The sequence below is a fragment of the Staurois parvus genome, unplaced genomic scaffold, assembly GCF_062004578.1.
Source record: "Staurois parvus isolate SC_StPar_1 unplaced genomic scaffold, SC_StPar_1.0 ptg000855l, whole genome shotgun sequence".
NCBI lineage: Eukaryota > Metazoa > Chordata > Amphibia > Anura > Ranidae > Staurois > Staurois parvus.
Window position 1 is genome coordinate 287,501 of NW_028318651.1, and position 12,654 is coordinate 300,154.

Below are 12,654 nucleotides of genomic sequence, written 5' to 3' on the forward strand. Positions count from 1 at the left end.
CATCTACAACATGCCGAGACGATAGTAAGACTTACCTGACTCCTGCTAGTCCATTGGGTGGCTTTTTATTGGCATCTTGGATCTACAGGAGAAGAAAAAGTCAGAAACGTTACATTGTATCTACTCACTACTAAAATACATTACAGTGTTTATGGATTGTATGGAACCGCACAGGTCCACAGAATGATACATATTACCCCAAAATATCACCATTGGTTTTACTTAAAAAAGGATAGATACAGTTGTGCTCAAAAGTTTGCACACCCCTGGCAGAAATTGTGAAATTTTGGCATTGACATGGAAAATATGACTGATCTGCCAAAAAATGCTCTTTTATTGAAGGATAGTGATCATGTGAAGCCATTTATTATCAAAGAGTTGTTTGGCTCCTTTTTAAATCATAATAACAGAAATCACCCAAATGGTCCGGATCGGAAGTCTCCACCCCCAGATCAGAAGTCTCCGCCCCCAGATCAGAAGTCTCCGCCCCCTGGATCAGAAGTCTCCGCCCCCCTGGAATGTTCAGCTTTGGTACAGACACACAAGGTGACACACACGGGTTACAATGCCAATTAGAGGTTAATGTCCCACATTTGTGGCTTCCTACATCACAATCAGTGTCAGTGTATAAATAGTCAATGAGTTTGTTAGCTCTCACGTGGAAGCACTGACTAGGCTAGATACTGAGCCATGGGGAGCAGAAAAGAACTGTCAAAAGTCCTGCGTAACAAGGTAATGGGACTTTATAAAGATGGAAAAGGACATAAAAAGATGTACAAAGCCTTCAGGCAAACGTTTGAGCACAACTGTATATATATATTGTAATACTACTAAATTGTATGTGTATTTGTTGATATATTTATGTATTGCAACTGTTACCTCTCGTGTTCTTATTACGAGCAAAAGAAAAAGCACAAAAGGGCGCACTCTCCTCGTGCATTACTGTGGTTACAAATGAATTTAGTAAAAACGTAACAAATGGATACTCACAGAACAAATGTAAAAAAACGAACATGAAGCCAAATGGGTCAATGTCAGACGACTGGAGTCCTGCGATGATGGCGTCCGGTGGAAAAAACCAACGCGTTTTGGAATTTGAACTCCCTTTTTCAAAGCTAAGATGGTAGAGAATGCAGCAGCGGTGGGGATATTTTCCATGGAGGGGGTGTGGTGATGATTTCAGTCAGTTATTCTCCCTATATATGGGGCACGGGCATTCTCTACCATCTTAGCTTTGAAAAAGGGGAGTTCAACTCCCGAAACGCTTCGGTTTTCCCCACCGAGTGGCATCATCACAGGACTCCAGTCATCTGACATTGACCCATTCGGCTTCATGTTCGTTTTTTTACATTTTGTTCTGTAAGTATCCATTTGTTACGTTTTTAATAAATTCATTTGTAACCGCGGTAATGCACGAGGAGAGTGCGCCCTTTTGTGGTTTTCCTTTGCTAGTATCAAGACTCCGCCATCTTTAGAGGGCTGCACCCCACCAAGTGACGGTTACCGGTTTCCATGTGGACCGTCATGTTTGTTTCCTTTGGATGATCTCATGTTCTTATGTAAAACTTTTTCCAATAAAAAAAGTTTGAAAAAAAAAAAAAAAATTCATCCCCATTGTGTTAGCTTGTCAATAATAATACATTACAATAAAATATTTACAAGGAAAAGAAAAATGTATAACATGAACACCACAAGTGCAATATATCCCCTCCCCCCATCGCAGACCACCCTTATATCACTTGTGGAATAATTCTGCCCAACTTACAGTTCTACAATACAGAGTATCGTTCCTCGTATCCACCAATAGGGAGTACGCAGCTTCCTCCTGAATGTCTGCTGTGCAGGGACTCCTGGCTCCGGGAATTTCCACTGTCGCCTTCGCAGAGCCATTGATATTAACCTTCACATAATAGGGATCCTGAGGCAGCAAAAGATACCATTAAGTTTGACTGTTTCTGCAACAGAGGAGCTGACACTCTAATGTCCCCTCCCCCACAGTCACATCAGTCTCTGTACCAGAGGAGCTTACACTCTAATGTCCCCTCCCCCACAGTCACATCAGTCTCTGTACCAGAGGAGCTTACACTCTAATGTCCCCTCCCCCACAGTCACATCAGTCTCTGTACCAGAGGAGCTTACACTCTAATGTCCCCTCCCCCACAGTCACATCAGTCTCTGTACCAGAGGAGCTTACACTCTAATGTCCCCTCCCCCACAGTCACATCAGTCACTGTACCAGAGGAGCTTACTATCTAATGTCCCCTTCCCCACAGTCCCATCAGTCACTGTACCAGAGGAGCTTACACTCTAATGTCCCCTCCCCCACAGTCCCTTTAGTCCAGTGGTTCTTAACCTGGGTTCGATCGAACCCCAGGGGTTCGGTGAGTCAGTCTCGCGGGTTCGGCGGAGGTGAAGACCCACACCCGACTCATATGATTCGTGATGACATGCCCCGCTTGTCCATCATTGGCTGCAGGTGGTCACGCAACATCGCTTAGCCCAGTGGTCGGCAAGCCGCGGCTCGCGAGCCACATGCAGCTCTTTACACGCTTTAATGCGGCTCTTGTGTGCCGGGCGCCCGCTCTCCTCCCTCCTCTCGGGCGGCAGGGACTCTGCAGCGTGATCCAAAAAAAAAAAAACAGCCAGGGCAGCGCGCTCAAATGCAATGATTGGCCAGTCTCGCTGCCACTCACATCCTGATAGCCAGTGATTGGCTGTCAGGATGTGTGTAGGCGGGGCAGCGTGACGAACGTGATAGGAGCTAGGCACCTCTCACAGTCCGCCCTGAAGACCGGAACGGCGCGGGAACACGGCGAGAGGAACGCGCGGAGCAAAGGTAAGTGAATTGACACAGGAGGGACTTGGCTTACTACTTGCTACTTACTTACTACTACTATATAAGGGATGAATTACTATATGGGGGATGAATTACTATATGGGGGATGAATTACTATGGGGGATGAATTACTATATGGGGGATGAATTACTATATGGGGGATGAATTACTATATGGGGGATGAATTAATATGGGGGATGAATTACTATAGGGGGGATGAATTACTATAGGGGGGATGAATTACTATATGGGGGATGAATTACTATATGGGGGATGAATTAATATGGGGGATGAATTACTATAGGGGGGATGAATTACTATATGGGGGATGAAATACTATATGAGGGATGAATTACTATATGGGGGATGAATTACTATATGGGGGATGAATTACTATATGGGGGATGAATTACTATGGGGGATGAATTACTATATGGGGGATGTATTACTATGGGGGATGAATTACTATATGGGGGATGAATTACTATATGGGGGATGAATTACTATATGGGGGATGAATTACTATATGGGGGATGAATTACTATGGGGGATGAATTACTATATGGGGGATGAATTACTATATGGGGGATGAATTACTATATGGGGGATGAATTACTATAGGGGGGATGAATTACTATAGGGGGGATGAATTACTATATGGGGGATGAATTACTATAGGGGGGATGAATTACTATGGGGGAAGAATTACTATATGGGGGATGAATTACTATAGGGGGGATGAATTACTATGGGGGATGAATTACTATGGGGGATGAATTACTATATGGGGGATGAATTACTATGGGGGATGAATTACTATATGGGGGATGAATTACTATAGGGGGATGAATTACTATGGGGGATGAATTACTATATGGGGGATGAATTACTATAGGGGGGATGAATTACTATATGGGGGATGAATTACTATAAATTTTAGTCTCTGTACCAGAGGAGCTTACACTCTGATGTCCCCTCCCCCACAGTCCCATCAATCTCTGTACCAGAGGAGCTTGAGCCGCGGGGACACTGAAAGCAATAATAACTTGCAGTTATACATCGGCAAGTTATTATTGCTTTCAGTGTCCCCGCGGCTCATTTCCCAGTGACACCAGTTGGAAGTAATGAGAGAAATCGGTGTCACTAGGACCAAACAGTAGAGAAGACAATGAAACCCTGACAGAGGTGCCAACCCTCTGCCTCTACCAGTCTCTCACCTGGAAATGTTCGCTGAGCAGCGACGGCCGTGTGAGCGGAGAATTGTTTGCCGCGCGAACTACGACTTCTTGGTTTGCGAAGTTCAGAACCTGCACGGTGCTCTCTCCAGCCTTGGGAATGACCGGATTCGTCTCCTGGAATGCCGGAACAGAAAAGGATTGGAAATATTTTATTTATTTAATGCGTTAAAATTTTTAAAATTCCGGAACCCAATGGGGCCGCGGCACCGCCCTTCAAACTCGCTCATGGGGCCCAATGGGACCGCGGCAGCGCCTGTTAAGCTTGCTCATTGGGCCCAATGGGGCCGCGGCACTGCCTGTCAAACTCGCTCATGGGGACCAATGGGGCCGCGGTACCGCCTATTAAGCTCGCTCATTGGGCCCAATGGGGCCGCGGCACCGCCTGTCAAACTCACTCATGGGGCCCAATGGGGCCGCGGCACCGCCTGTCAAACTCGCTCATCAGGCCCAATGGGGCCGCGGCACCGCTGTCAAACTCGTTCATTGCGCACAATGGGGCTGCAGCACCGCCTGTCAAACTCGCTCATCGGGCCCAATGGGGCCGCGGCACCGCAACCAGCATCTTTTCTATTCTATTCTTTGATTCTCTATTCTAATATTTTCTATTCTAGTCTAATGGGTTCCATTCTTTTCTATTCCTTTATTTTCTATTCTTTTTTGTTCTGTTTTACTCCTATTATTTTCTACTGTATTCCGTTCTGTTCTCTTATTTTCTGTTCTGTTTTTTATTTCCTCTATTCTATTTCTTTCTTTTCTGTTTTTATTCTATCCTTGTTTTCAAATTCAAATTGGTTTTCAAATTTGCTTTAGAATTTGAATTTGCATTTTTTTTTTCAGATTCGTTTAAATTCGTGACTATTGTACGTCAGGATTCGGATACATCCGAATCTCCGAATAATGCAAAATTTGTCCAAATATCAATTAACGAACTGCATATGTTTAGTGCTGGGAAGGGTAATTGGGATGATTGGGGGAGATTTGTGCTAGGAGTGGGTTAACGGGGGGGGGGGGGGGGTTTAGCTAGAGGAGGGATTTGGCGGAATTTGACCTAGGTGGGAGGATGGAAGGAAGAGGATTGGTGTTGGGAGGGGGGATTGTGGAGGGATTTGTGTTGGGAGGGAGGATTTGGGGGGGTGTTTCTAGAAGGTGGGATGGGGGGGGGGGGGTGATTTGTGCTAGGAGGGGGATTAGGGTGGAAAATATGAGGGGAAGGAGGATGTGTGCTGGGAGGGATAGAGTCGAACTATAGGTAGAGTCTTATCTTGGGGGGGGGGGGTGCAAGCAGCTGGTCTTGCCTAGGAGCCAAATTGGTCTAGCACCGGCCCTGGGCAGTGGAGAGGGGTGTTCACATTCTCACATTCCATGCTTTGCATCACGCCTGTGGCAAAAATGATCTCTAATGTCACGCTTAGCGGGCATGTTAAAGTCAGAAGCTGTCTGCTGTATACTTTTATATAAAATATGTCCAAAATATACCCCAAACTGTGTACATGGGGGAGGGGGGGGACACACGTTCGAGGGCAGTCTAACAGATTTCTCTGTTTATTCTACAATCAATCTACAGTTAAGAGATAAGGATAGATCACAAGGTCAATCCTGGCCCTATGAATGTTATCTCGATTTTTTTCCCATGAGAGAGTAGAGTAGCGAGGGCTTTTTTTTCCTCAGAGTATAGGTGCAGGAACTCCCCCTCTTGAGTAAATCCTTGTCTCCGCCCCTTACCCGCCCCTGAGCACTGTCCCTTGGTTCCACCCTCTAGCCACCTTCCAATGCAGAAACAAGTATCATGGACATAACAGGAAGAAGGCGAGGAAGAGAGAACACAGCCTGCATCACCTCCCGGCTCTCTCCTCATCACTTCCAGTGCAGGGCTGACAGGAGTTGTGATGCCGCTGTCGCTACTCCTGTCAGTCTTATAACAGAAGGAAGGAGCCATCATCCCTACAGTAAACCATTGTGCCCGGGGCAGCCGCCCCTCCCGCCCACCCCTTATCCCAGCTCTGCCTACATGTACAACATATTTAAACATGGAGTCTCTAAAGCAGAATTCTGAGTGGGGCCCGCTTAGTTACAGTTGTGACCAAAATTATTCAACCCCCAATGCTGTAAAGGGGTTTAGGGACTATAGTGTACATTTGGAATTGTATTCAGAATCAAATCCTACAAGGACATTGTAACTACCCAAATGCAACTAAAATGACATCAATTGTTTATGTAATACAGTAGTAAATGGTTCTTATGTGGTTTCTTCATTGCCACAATTATTCAACCCCTTAAAGACTACCACTCTGAAGAACAGAGGTTCATACAGGTGCTTTCCATCAGGTATTGAAAACACCTGTGGATGTCACCGAGCAGCAATCAAGCATAATAAGCACCAATTAGGCAGCTTTAAAATGACTGTGATACTCAGCTCCTTCTAGACATTTACTGGTGTGGTTACAAACATGGTGAAGGCAAGAGAATGGTCCAGGAAGACAAGAGAAGAGGTGATTTCTCTTCACAGGAAGGGCAATGGCTATAAGAAGATTGCAAAGATGTTAAACATACCAAGAGACACCTTAGGAAGCATCATTCGCAAATTCAAGGCAAAGGGCACTGTTGAAACGCTACCTGGTCGTGGCAGAAAGAAGATGCTGACTTCGACTGCTGTGCGCTACCTGAAGCGTAGAGTGGAGAGAAGTCCCCGTGTGACTGCTGAGGAACTGAGAAAAGATTTGTCAGATGTGGGTACAGAAGTTTCAGCCCAGACAATAAGACGCACACTGCGTAATGAAGGCCTCCGTGCCAGAACTCCCAGGCGTACCCCCTTGCTGTCTCCAAAGAATAAGAAGAGTCGACTGCAGTATGCCAAAAGCCATGTGGACAAACCACAAAAGTTGTGGGATAGTGTTCTGTGGACTGATGAAACAAAATTAGAACTGTTTGGGCCCATGGATCAACGCTATGTTTGGAGGAGGAAGAACAAGGCCTATGATGAAAAGAACACCTTGCCTACTGTGAAGCATGGTGGAGGGTCAATCATGCTTTGGGGCTGTTTTGCTTCTGCAGGTACAGGGAAGCTTCAGCGTGTGCAAGGTACCATGAATTCTCTTCAGTACCAGGAGATATTGGATGGAAACGTGATGCAGTCCGTCACACACCTGAGGCTTGGGAGACGTTGGACCTTTCAACAGGACAATGATCCCAAGCATACCTCCAAGTCCACTAGAGCATGGTTGCAGAGGAAAGGCTGGAACATTTTGGAGTGGCCATCGCAGTCACCAGACTTAAATCCGATTGAGAACCTCTGGTGGGACTTAAAGAAAGCAGTTGCAGTGCGCAAGCCTAAGAATGTGACTGAACTGGAGGCCTTTGCCCATGAAGAATGGGCGAAGATACCCGTAGATCGCTGCAAGACACTTGTGTCAAGCTATGCTTCACGTTTAAAAGCTGTTATAACTGTAAAAGGATGCTGTACTAAGTACTAAGATTGAATGTCACTTGGGGGTTGAATAAAACTGATAATGCTGTGAGCACAGAAAAGACATTTGTGGTTATTTCATTATAACTGTTATGTTATATTTGTCTGACCTACAAGTGCCTCTTTAATGTAAATGTAAGCAAGATGACTGAATGATCAAAAGCAATGTCAAACTGGCCAAAACACTCAATTTCAGTGGGGGTTGAATAATTTTGGTCACAACTGTAGGACAGTACAGCCACTGAACTCGACCCATTCAATTGTATGAAAATGGGTGCCAAACAGAGGGGAATGGGAGCTGTGGTGGCTGAAAGGGATGTCAGAGTAGCATGTTACAACCCACCCGAACCTGCACTCTGGTCCAGAAAATGTCCCCACCCTCTAAACCAGGGGTCTCCAAACTGCAGCACGAGGGCCGGATATGGCCCTTTGCCGCCCTTTTACCGGCCCTTGGGGCACTATTCCTCCCACTGAGATCAACAATGGAGCAGCACTTCTTCCATTGAAACCAATGATGGGGCACTATTCCTCCCACTGATACCAATGATGGGGCACTATTCCTCCCACTGACACCAATGATGGGGCACTATTCCTCCCACTGACACCAACGATGGGGCACTATTCCTCCCACTGACACCAATGATGGGGCACTATTCCTCCCACTGACACCAATGATGGGGCACTATTCCTCCCACTGACACCAATGATGGGGCACTATTCCTCCCACTGACACCAATGATGGGGCACTATTGCTTCCACTGACACCAATGATGGGGCACTATTGCTTCCACTGACACCAATGATGGGGCACTATTCCTCATACTGACACCAATGATGGGGCACTATTCCTCCCACTGACACCAATGATGGGGCACTATTCCTCCCACTGACACCAATGATGGGGCACTATTCCCCCCACTGACACCAATGATGGGGCACTATTGCTTCCACTGACACCAATGATGGGGCACTATTCCTCCCACTGACACCAATGATGGGGCACTATTCCTCCCACTGACACCAATGATGGGGCACTATTCCCCCCACTGACACCAATGATGGGGCACTATTCCTCCCACTGACACCAATGATGGTGCACTATTCCTCCCACTGATACCAATGATGGGGCACTATTCCTCCAACTGGCCATCAACCCTGAGACCATGTTTATTCTCCCTGATGCTGGGGCCAGGACATTTTCTATCCTCCCTGGCCCTAATCCAGCCCTCCTAAAGTCTGAAGGACCGTATACTGGCCCTTTGTTTGAAATGTTTAGAGACCCCTGATCTAGACCAAACATATAGAAGCATTAGAAGTCTCCATTGTATTACTTGTAGTAACAGGAAGCCAGCAGGTCACACGAGACTCACATTAATTTTGATCTCCACAACAGCGGCAACAGCAAACGCCAGAGCTACCAGCAGCATGCCGACGGCCATCTTTGCCAAGGGTCTAAGGAGGGGAGGAATAATTACGGGTAAACGGGCAGCTTATAGATACACCGCGCATGGCCGCGGTCAGGAGACCGGACTTTTACTCACTTGAAGTTGATCCTGCAAAGCCCGATGAGAGGGTAGATCCCCAGATCAAACAGAGGGATAAGAATGAGGATCAGAAGTGGGTTCAGGACCTGAAGAGATAACATATTCCATCAGCATCACGAAGACACATCGCTGGAAGAATGTAAACCTGATAAAACAACTCAGATTCCACTATACACCAATCAGCCATAACATTATGACCACCCACCATAACCCATTGAGGCACGGACCCCACTAGACCCCTGAAGGTACGCTGTGGTATCTGGCACCGAGCTGTCAGTAGCAGATCGTGTTGGTTGGGAGGCGGGACCTCCATGGAATGGACTTGTTTTTTCAGCACATCAGAAATACAGGCTGTTCTGGAAAAAGATGGTGTGGTTGTTTTAAGGAGCACAATACAACAAAACATGAACAAATATGAGCTGCATGGTCAAGTTGCCAGAAAGAAGCCTTTACTGCACCAATGCCACAAAAAAGCCCGGTGAGGCATGTCAAGGTGTTGTCAGGAATATTGTAACCGGGCTTTTCTGCGGGCTTTTCTGTGGAATTGGCGCAGTAAAGGCTTCTTTTTGGCAACTCGACCATGCAGCTCATTTTTGTTCAAGTTGGCCTTGATAGGTGGTCAGGATTAACGCTTTCTACAATCTGCAAGATGGCATTTGGATGGAGTCACTATCTGCAAAATTACTGAGATGGTAAGTTAAGCTATCTCACCCTTCTCCTTCATGCTTTAGCCTCCATTCACCACATGTACTATATTTTCCTGGCGTTAGACACACTATGATTTTTTCTTTTACCTATTGAATGTTCATCTGCTATGATCTGCACAAGCTTTTGGGTTAAAGCTTTCTACAATCTGCAAGATGGCATTTGGATAGAGTCACTGTCTGCAAAATTACTGAGACTGTAAGTTAAGCCATCTCACCACAAATGGAACAGTTATAGAGATCACACTTTTAGTGCTTTCATGGCAGAACACTTCTCCTGGATCAACTTTGAGTGTAGGGGTCTGTATATGGAGGTTCCCTAGTTATTTCTTTTTTTATTTGATTTTGGGCTCACCCTTTTCCTTCATGCTTTAGCCTCCGTTCACCACATGTACTATATTTTGCTGCAGCTAGACACACTATGATTTTACTTTTACCTATTGGATGTACATCTGCTATGATCGGCACAAGCTTTTGGATTAAAGCTTTCTACAATCTGCAAGATGTCATTTGGATGGAGTCACTGTCTGCAAAATTACTGAGACTGTATGTTAAGCCATCTCACCCTTTTCCTTCATGCTTTAGCCTCCATTCACCACATATACTATATTTTGCTGGAGCTAGACACACTATGATTTTTCTTTTACCTATTGGATGTTCATCTGCTATGATCGGCACAAGCTTTTGGATTAAAGCTTTCTACAATCTGCAAGATGGCATTTGGATGGAGTCACTGTCTGCAAAATTACTGAGACTGTATGTTAAGCCATCTCACCCTTTTCCTTCATGCTTTAGCCTCCATTCACCACATGTACTATATTTTGCTGGCGTTAGACACACTATGATTTCGTTTTTTTACCTATTGGATGTTCATCTGCTATAATCTGCACAAGCTTTTGGATTAAAGCTTTCTACAATCTGCAAGATGTCATTTGGATGGAGACACTGTCTGCAAAATTACTGAGACTGTAAGTTAAGCTATCTCACCACAAATGGAACAGTTATAGAGATCACACTTTTAGTGCTTTCATGGCAGAACACTTCTTCTGGATCAACTTTGAGTATAGGGGTCTGTATATGGAGGTTCCCTATTTTTTAAATTTTTTTATTTGACTTTGGGCTCATTCAAACGGGTGCTGAAAATAAGCAGTAGGTTCCTTTCCTGAGCACCTTTCAAGGCCACTTTGCAGCAAGCAAAAATGAGTGCCGCCTACAGAGTTCGTCAGGTGTCAACTCTTAGATCCACCTCCCTTCTCTTACATTGAGTGCGCCATCGATGCCCCGTATACGTGCCTATAGCATTTCCGGTGCATTTATGGTGCCATTGCAAAGCATCAAAAGTAATCGCTTCCCACTTTAGCCCCGTAACACAAAAACACAACTTACAGGGCATTTCAGGTGAATCGCCTGCCGTGACCTGAATGCCTGTGCACTACATCCAAAACCCTCATTAAAACTAAAGGTGCATTAAAAACAGGTGCACCAGAGGGGTCAGTAAAATAAAGCGGTTGAGCTGCTGTTTTTCCACCTCTCGATAGCCCCCCTGAACACAGCCATACATAGGCTGTGCTTCTCGGCCACGGCCAAAATGAAAGAGAATGTTGCTTTCAGTGGGCATTGCCATAGCTGAATGTGACTAATGCAGGTCTATGGGCCTTGGTGCAGCGCGGTGGCTGGTAGTGCCCCATTTATTGGGTTAAATCAGGTGGTGAGGAGGTGACAGAACACCCGCTCGCCGTCTGCCAAACGCCTCTCAAAAGTGATCCATCACAGATCTTTTCTTATTTCACCGCAGATGACAATCTGTCATTTCACTCAGTCTTGATGAAGGGGGGTTGTGGCCCTTGAAATGCGTAGGCTCTTGTCAGGAATGGACTCACCACTGGTGGTGCTGTGGCTCACTTGCTCTGTGGGCTGCAGTACCAGCTCCTACCAGAGGGTGCTCAGCAGCCAGGGTCTCACTGCTGCAATCAAGCCATCACCTGAGGCTGATTGCAGGAGGTCTATTTAAGCAGGACCAGGCCTGCAATCAGTGCCTTGGTGTTTGTTTCCCATGAGCCCCTGTATCTGGTATCCTTAGTTCCTGCATATCTGCCTATCTGATTTGTTGCTGACCCTGCTTTGATCCTGACCTCTGCTGACTTCTCCTGCCCTGATCCCTGGCCTGTCTGACTTTTCTTTGTATACCCTCATTGGATCCCGATCTCCTGTTACTGACCCGACTATTCTGTGCCTGCTGCCTTGTACCACGCTGTCCCCACCGTTACCAACCCAGCCTGTCTGACCACGCTTCTGCTCAGCCATCCATCCATCCGTCCTGCACGGACCCATCCGCCTCTTCACGTCAGGCTGTCCTCCAGCATATACCTCTGGCGGATCCCTCTACCACAGGTGGGTGTACTCAGGGGCCGCGACCTGGTCTCTGTCTGCTCCAAGTCCATCCCCACCATCAGGGGCCCTGGTGAACAAGCAGACTGGGACTTAGACTCCGCACTCTGGGGAATCCTATTCCGTGGGTTGCTAGAGGTACCGCCAGGCGGTGCATTACAGACCCATACGGCCTGCCTGACCATTCCACCTCTCCAGCCCTGACTACGCCTGTGTTCCCACACATTTCTGGTCATACCCGGAACCCTGACAGCTCTCCTCTGCTGTTACCTGTTGAATTGAACATCTCAAACTCTTAAGGATTTTTGTTTGGCGTTTTCATTGATTTATGATACTTATAATCTCTGACTGTCAGGTAAGTAACAAAATCGTAAAAGTATGCTGACCGTTCCATACCTGCATCTGGTCGGGCTGAATGACAAATGCTTTCTGTAAATAGAATTAATAATTAATCAATGCTCACACATGGGGGGGGGGGGGG

The 12,654-nt window shown here is 46.3% G+C and overlaps 1 protein-coding gene across 1 annotated transcript in view; it reads right to left on the reverse strand.

The window, feature by feature from the left end:
- The window catches only part of LOC149443507 (solute carrier family 15 member 2-like), a 57,907-nt gene that overhangs the window by 13,827 nt on the left and 31,426 nt on the right, over window positions 1–12,654 (reverse strand). The window contains exons 12-17 of the mRNA XM_089655605.1: window positions 12,570–12,602; window positions 9,079–9,167; window positions 8,908–8,989; window positions 4,054–4,188; window positions 1,766–1,918; window positions 36–82 (exon numbers count right to left, since the gene is read on the reverse strand). Of these exons, the coding sequence (XP_089511731.1) occupies window positions 36–82; window positions 1,766–1,918; window positions 4,054–4,188; window positions 8,908–8,989; window positions 9,079–9,167; window positions 12,570–12,602 (539 nt within the window). The remainder of the gene's footprint in view (window positions 1–35; window positions 83–1,765; window positions 1,919–4,053; window positions 4,189–8,907; window positions 8,990–9,078; window positions 9,168–12,569; window positions 12,603–12,654) is intronic.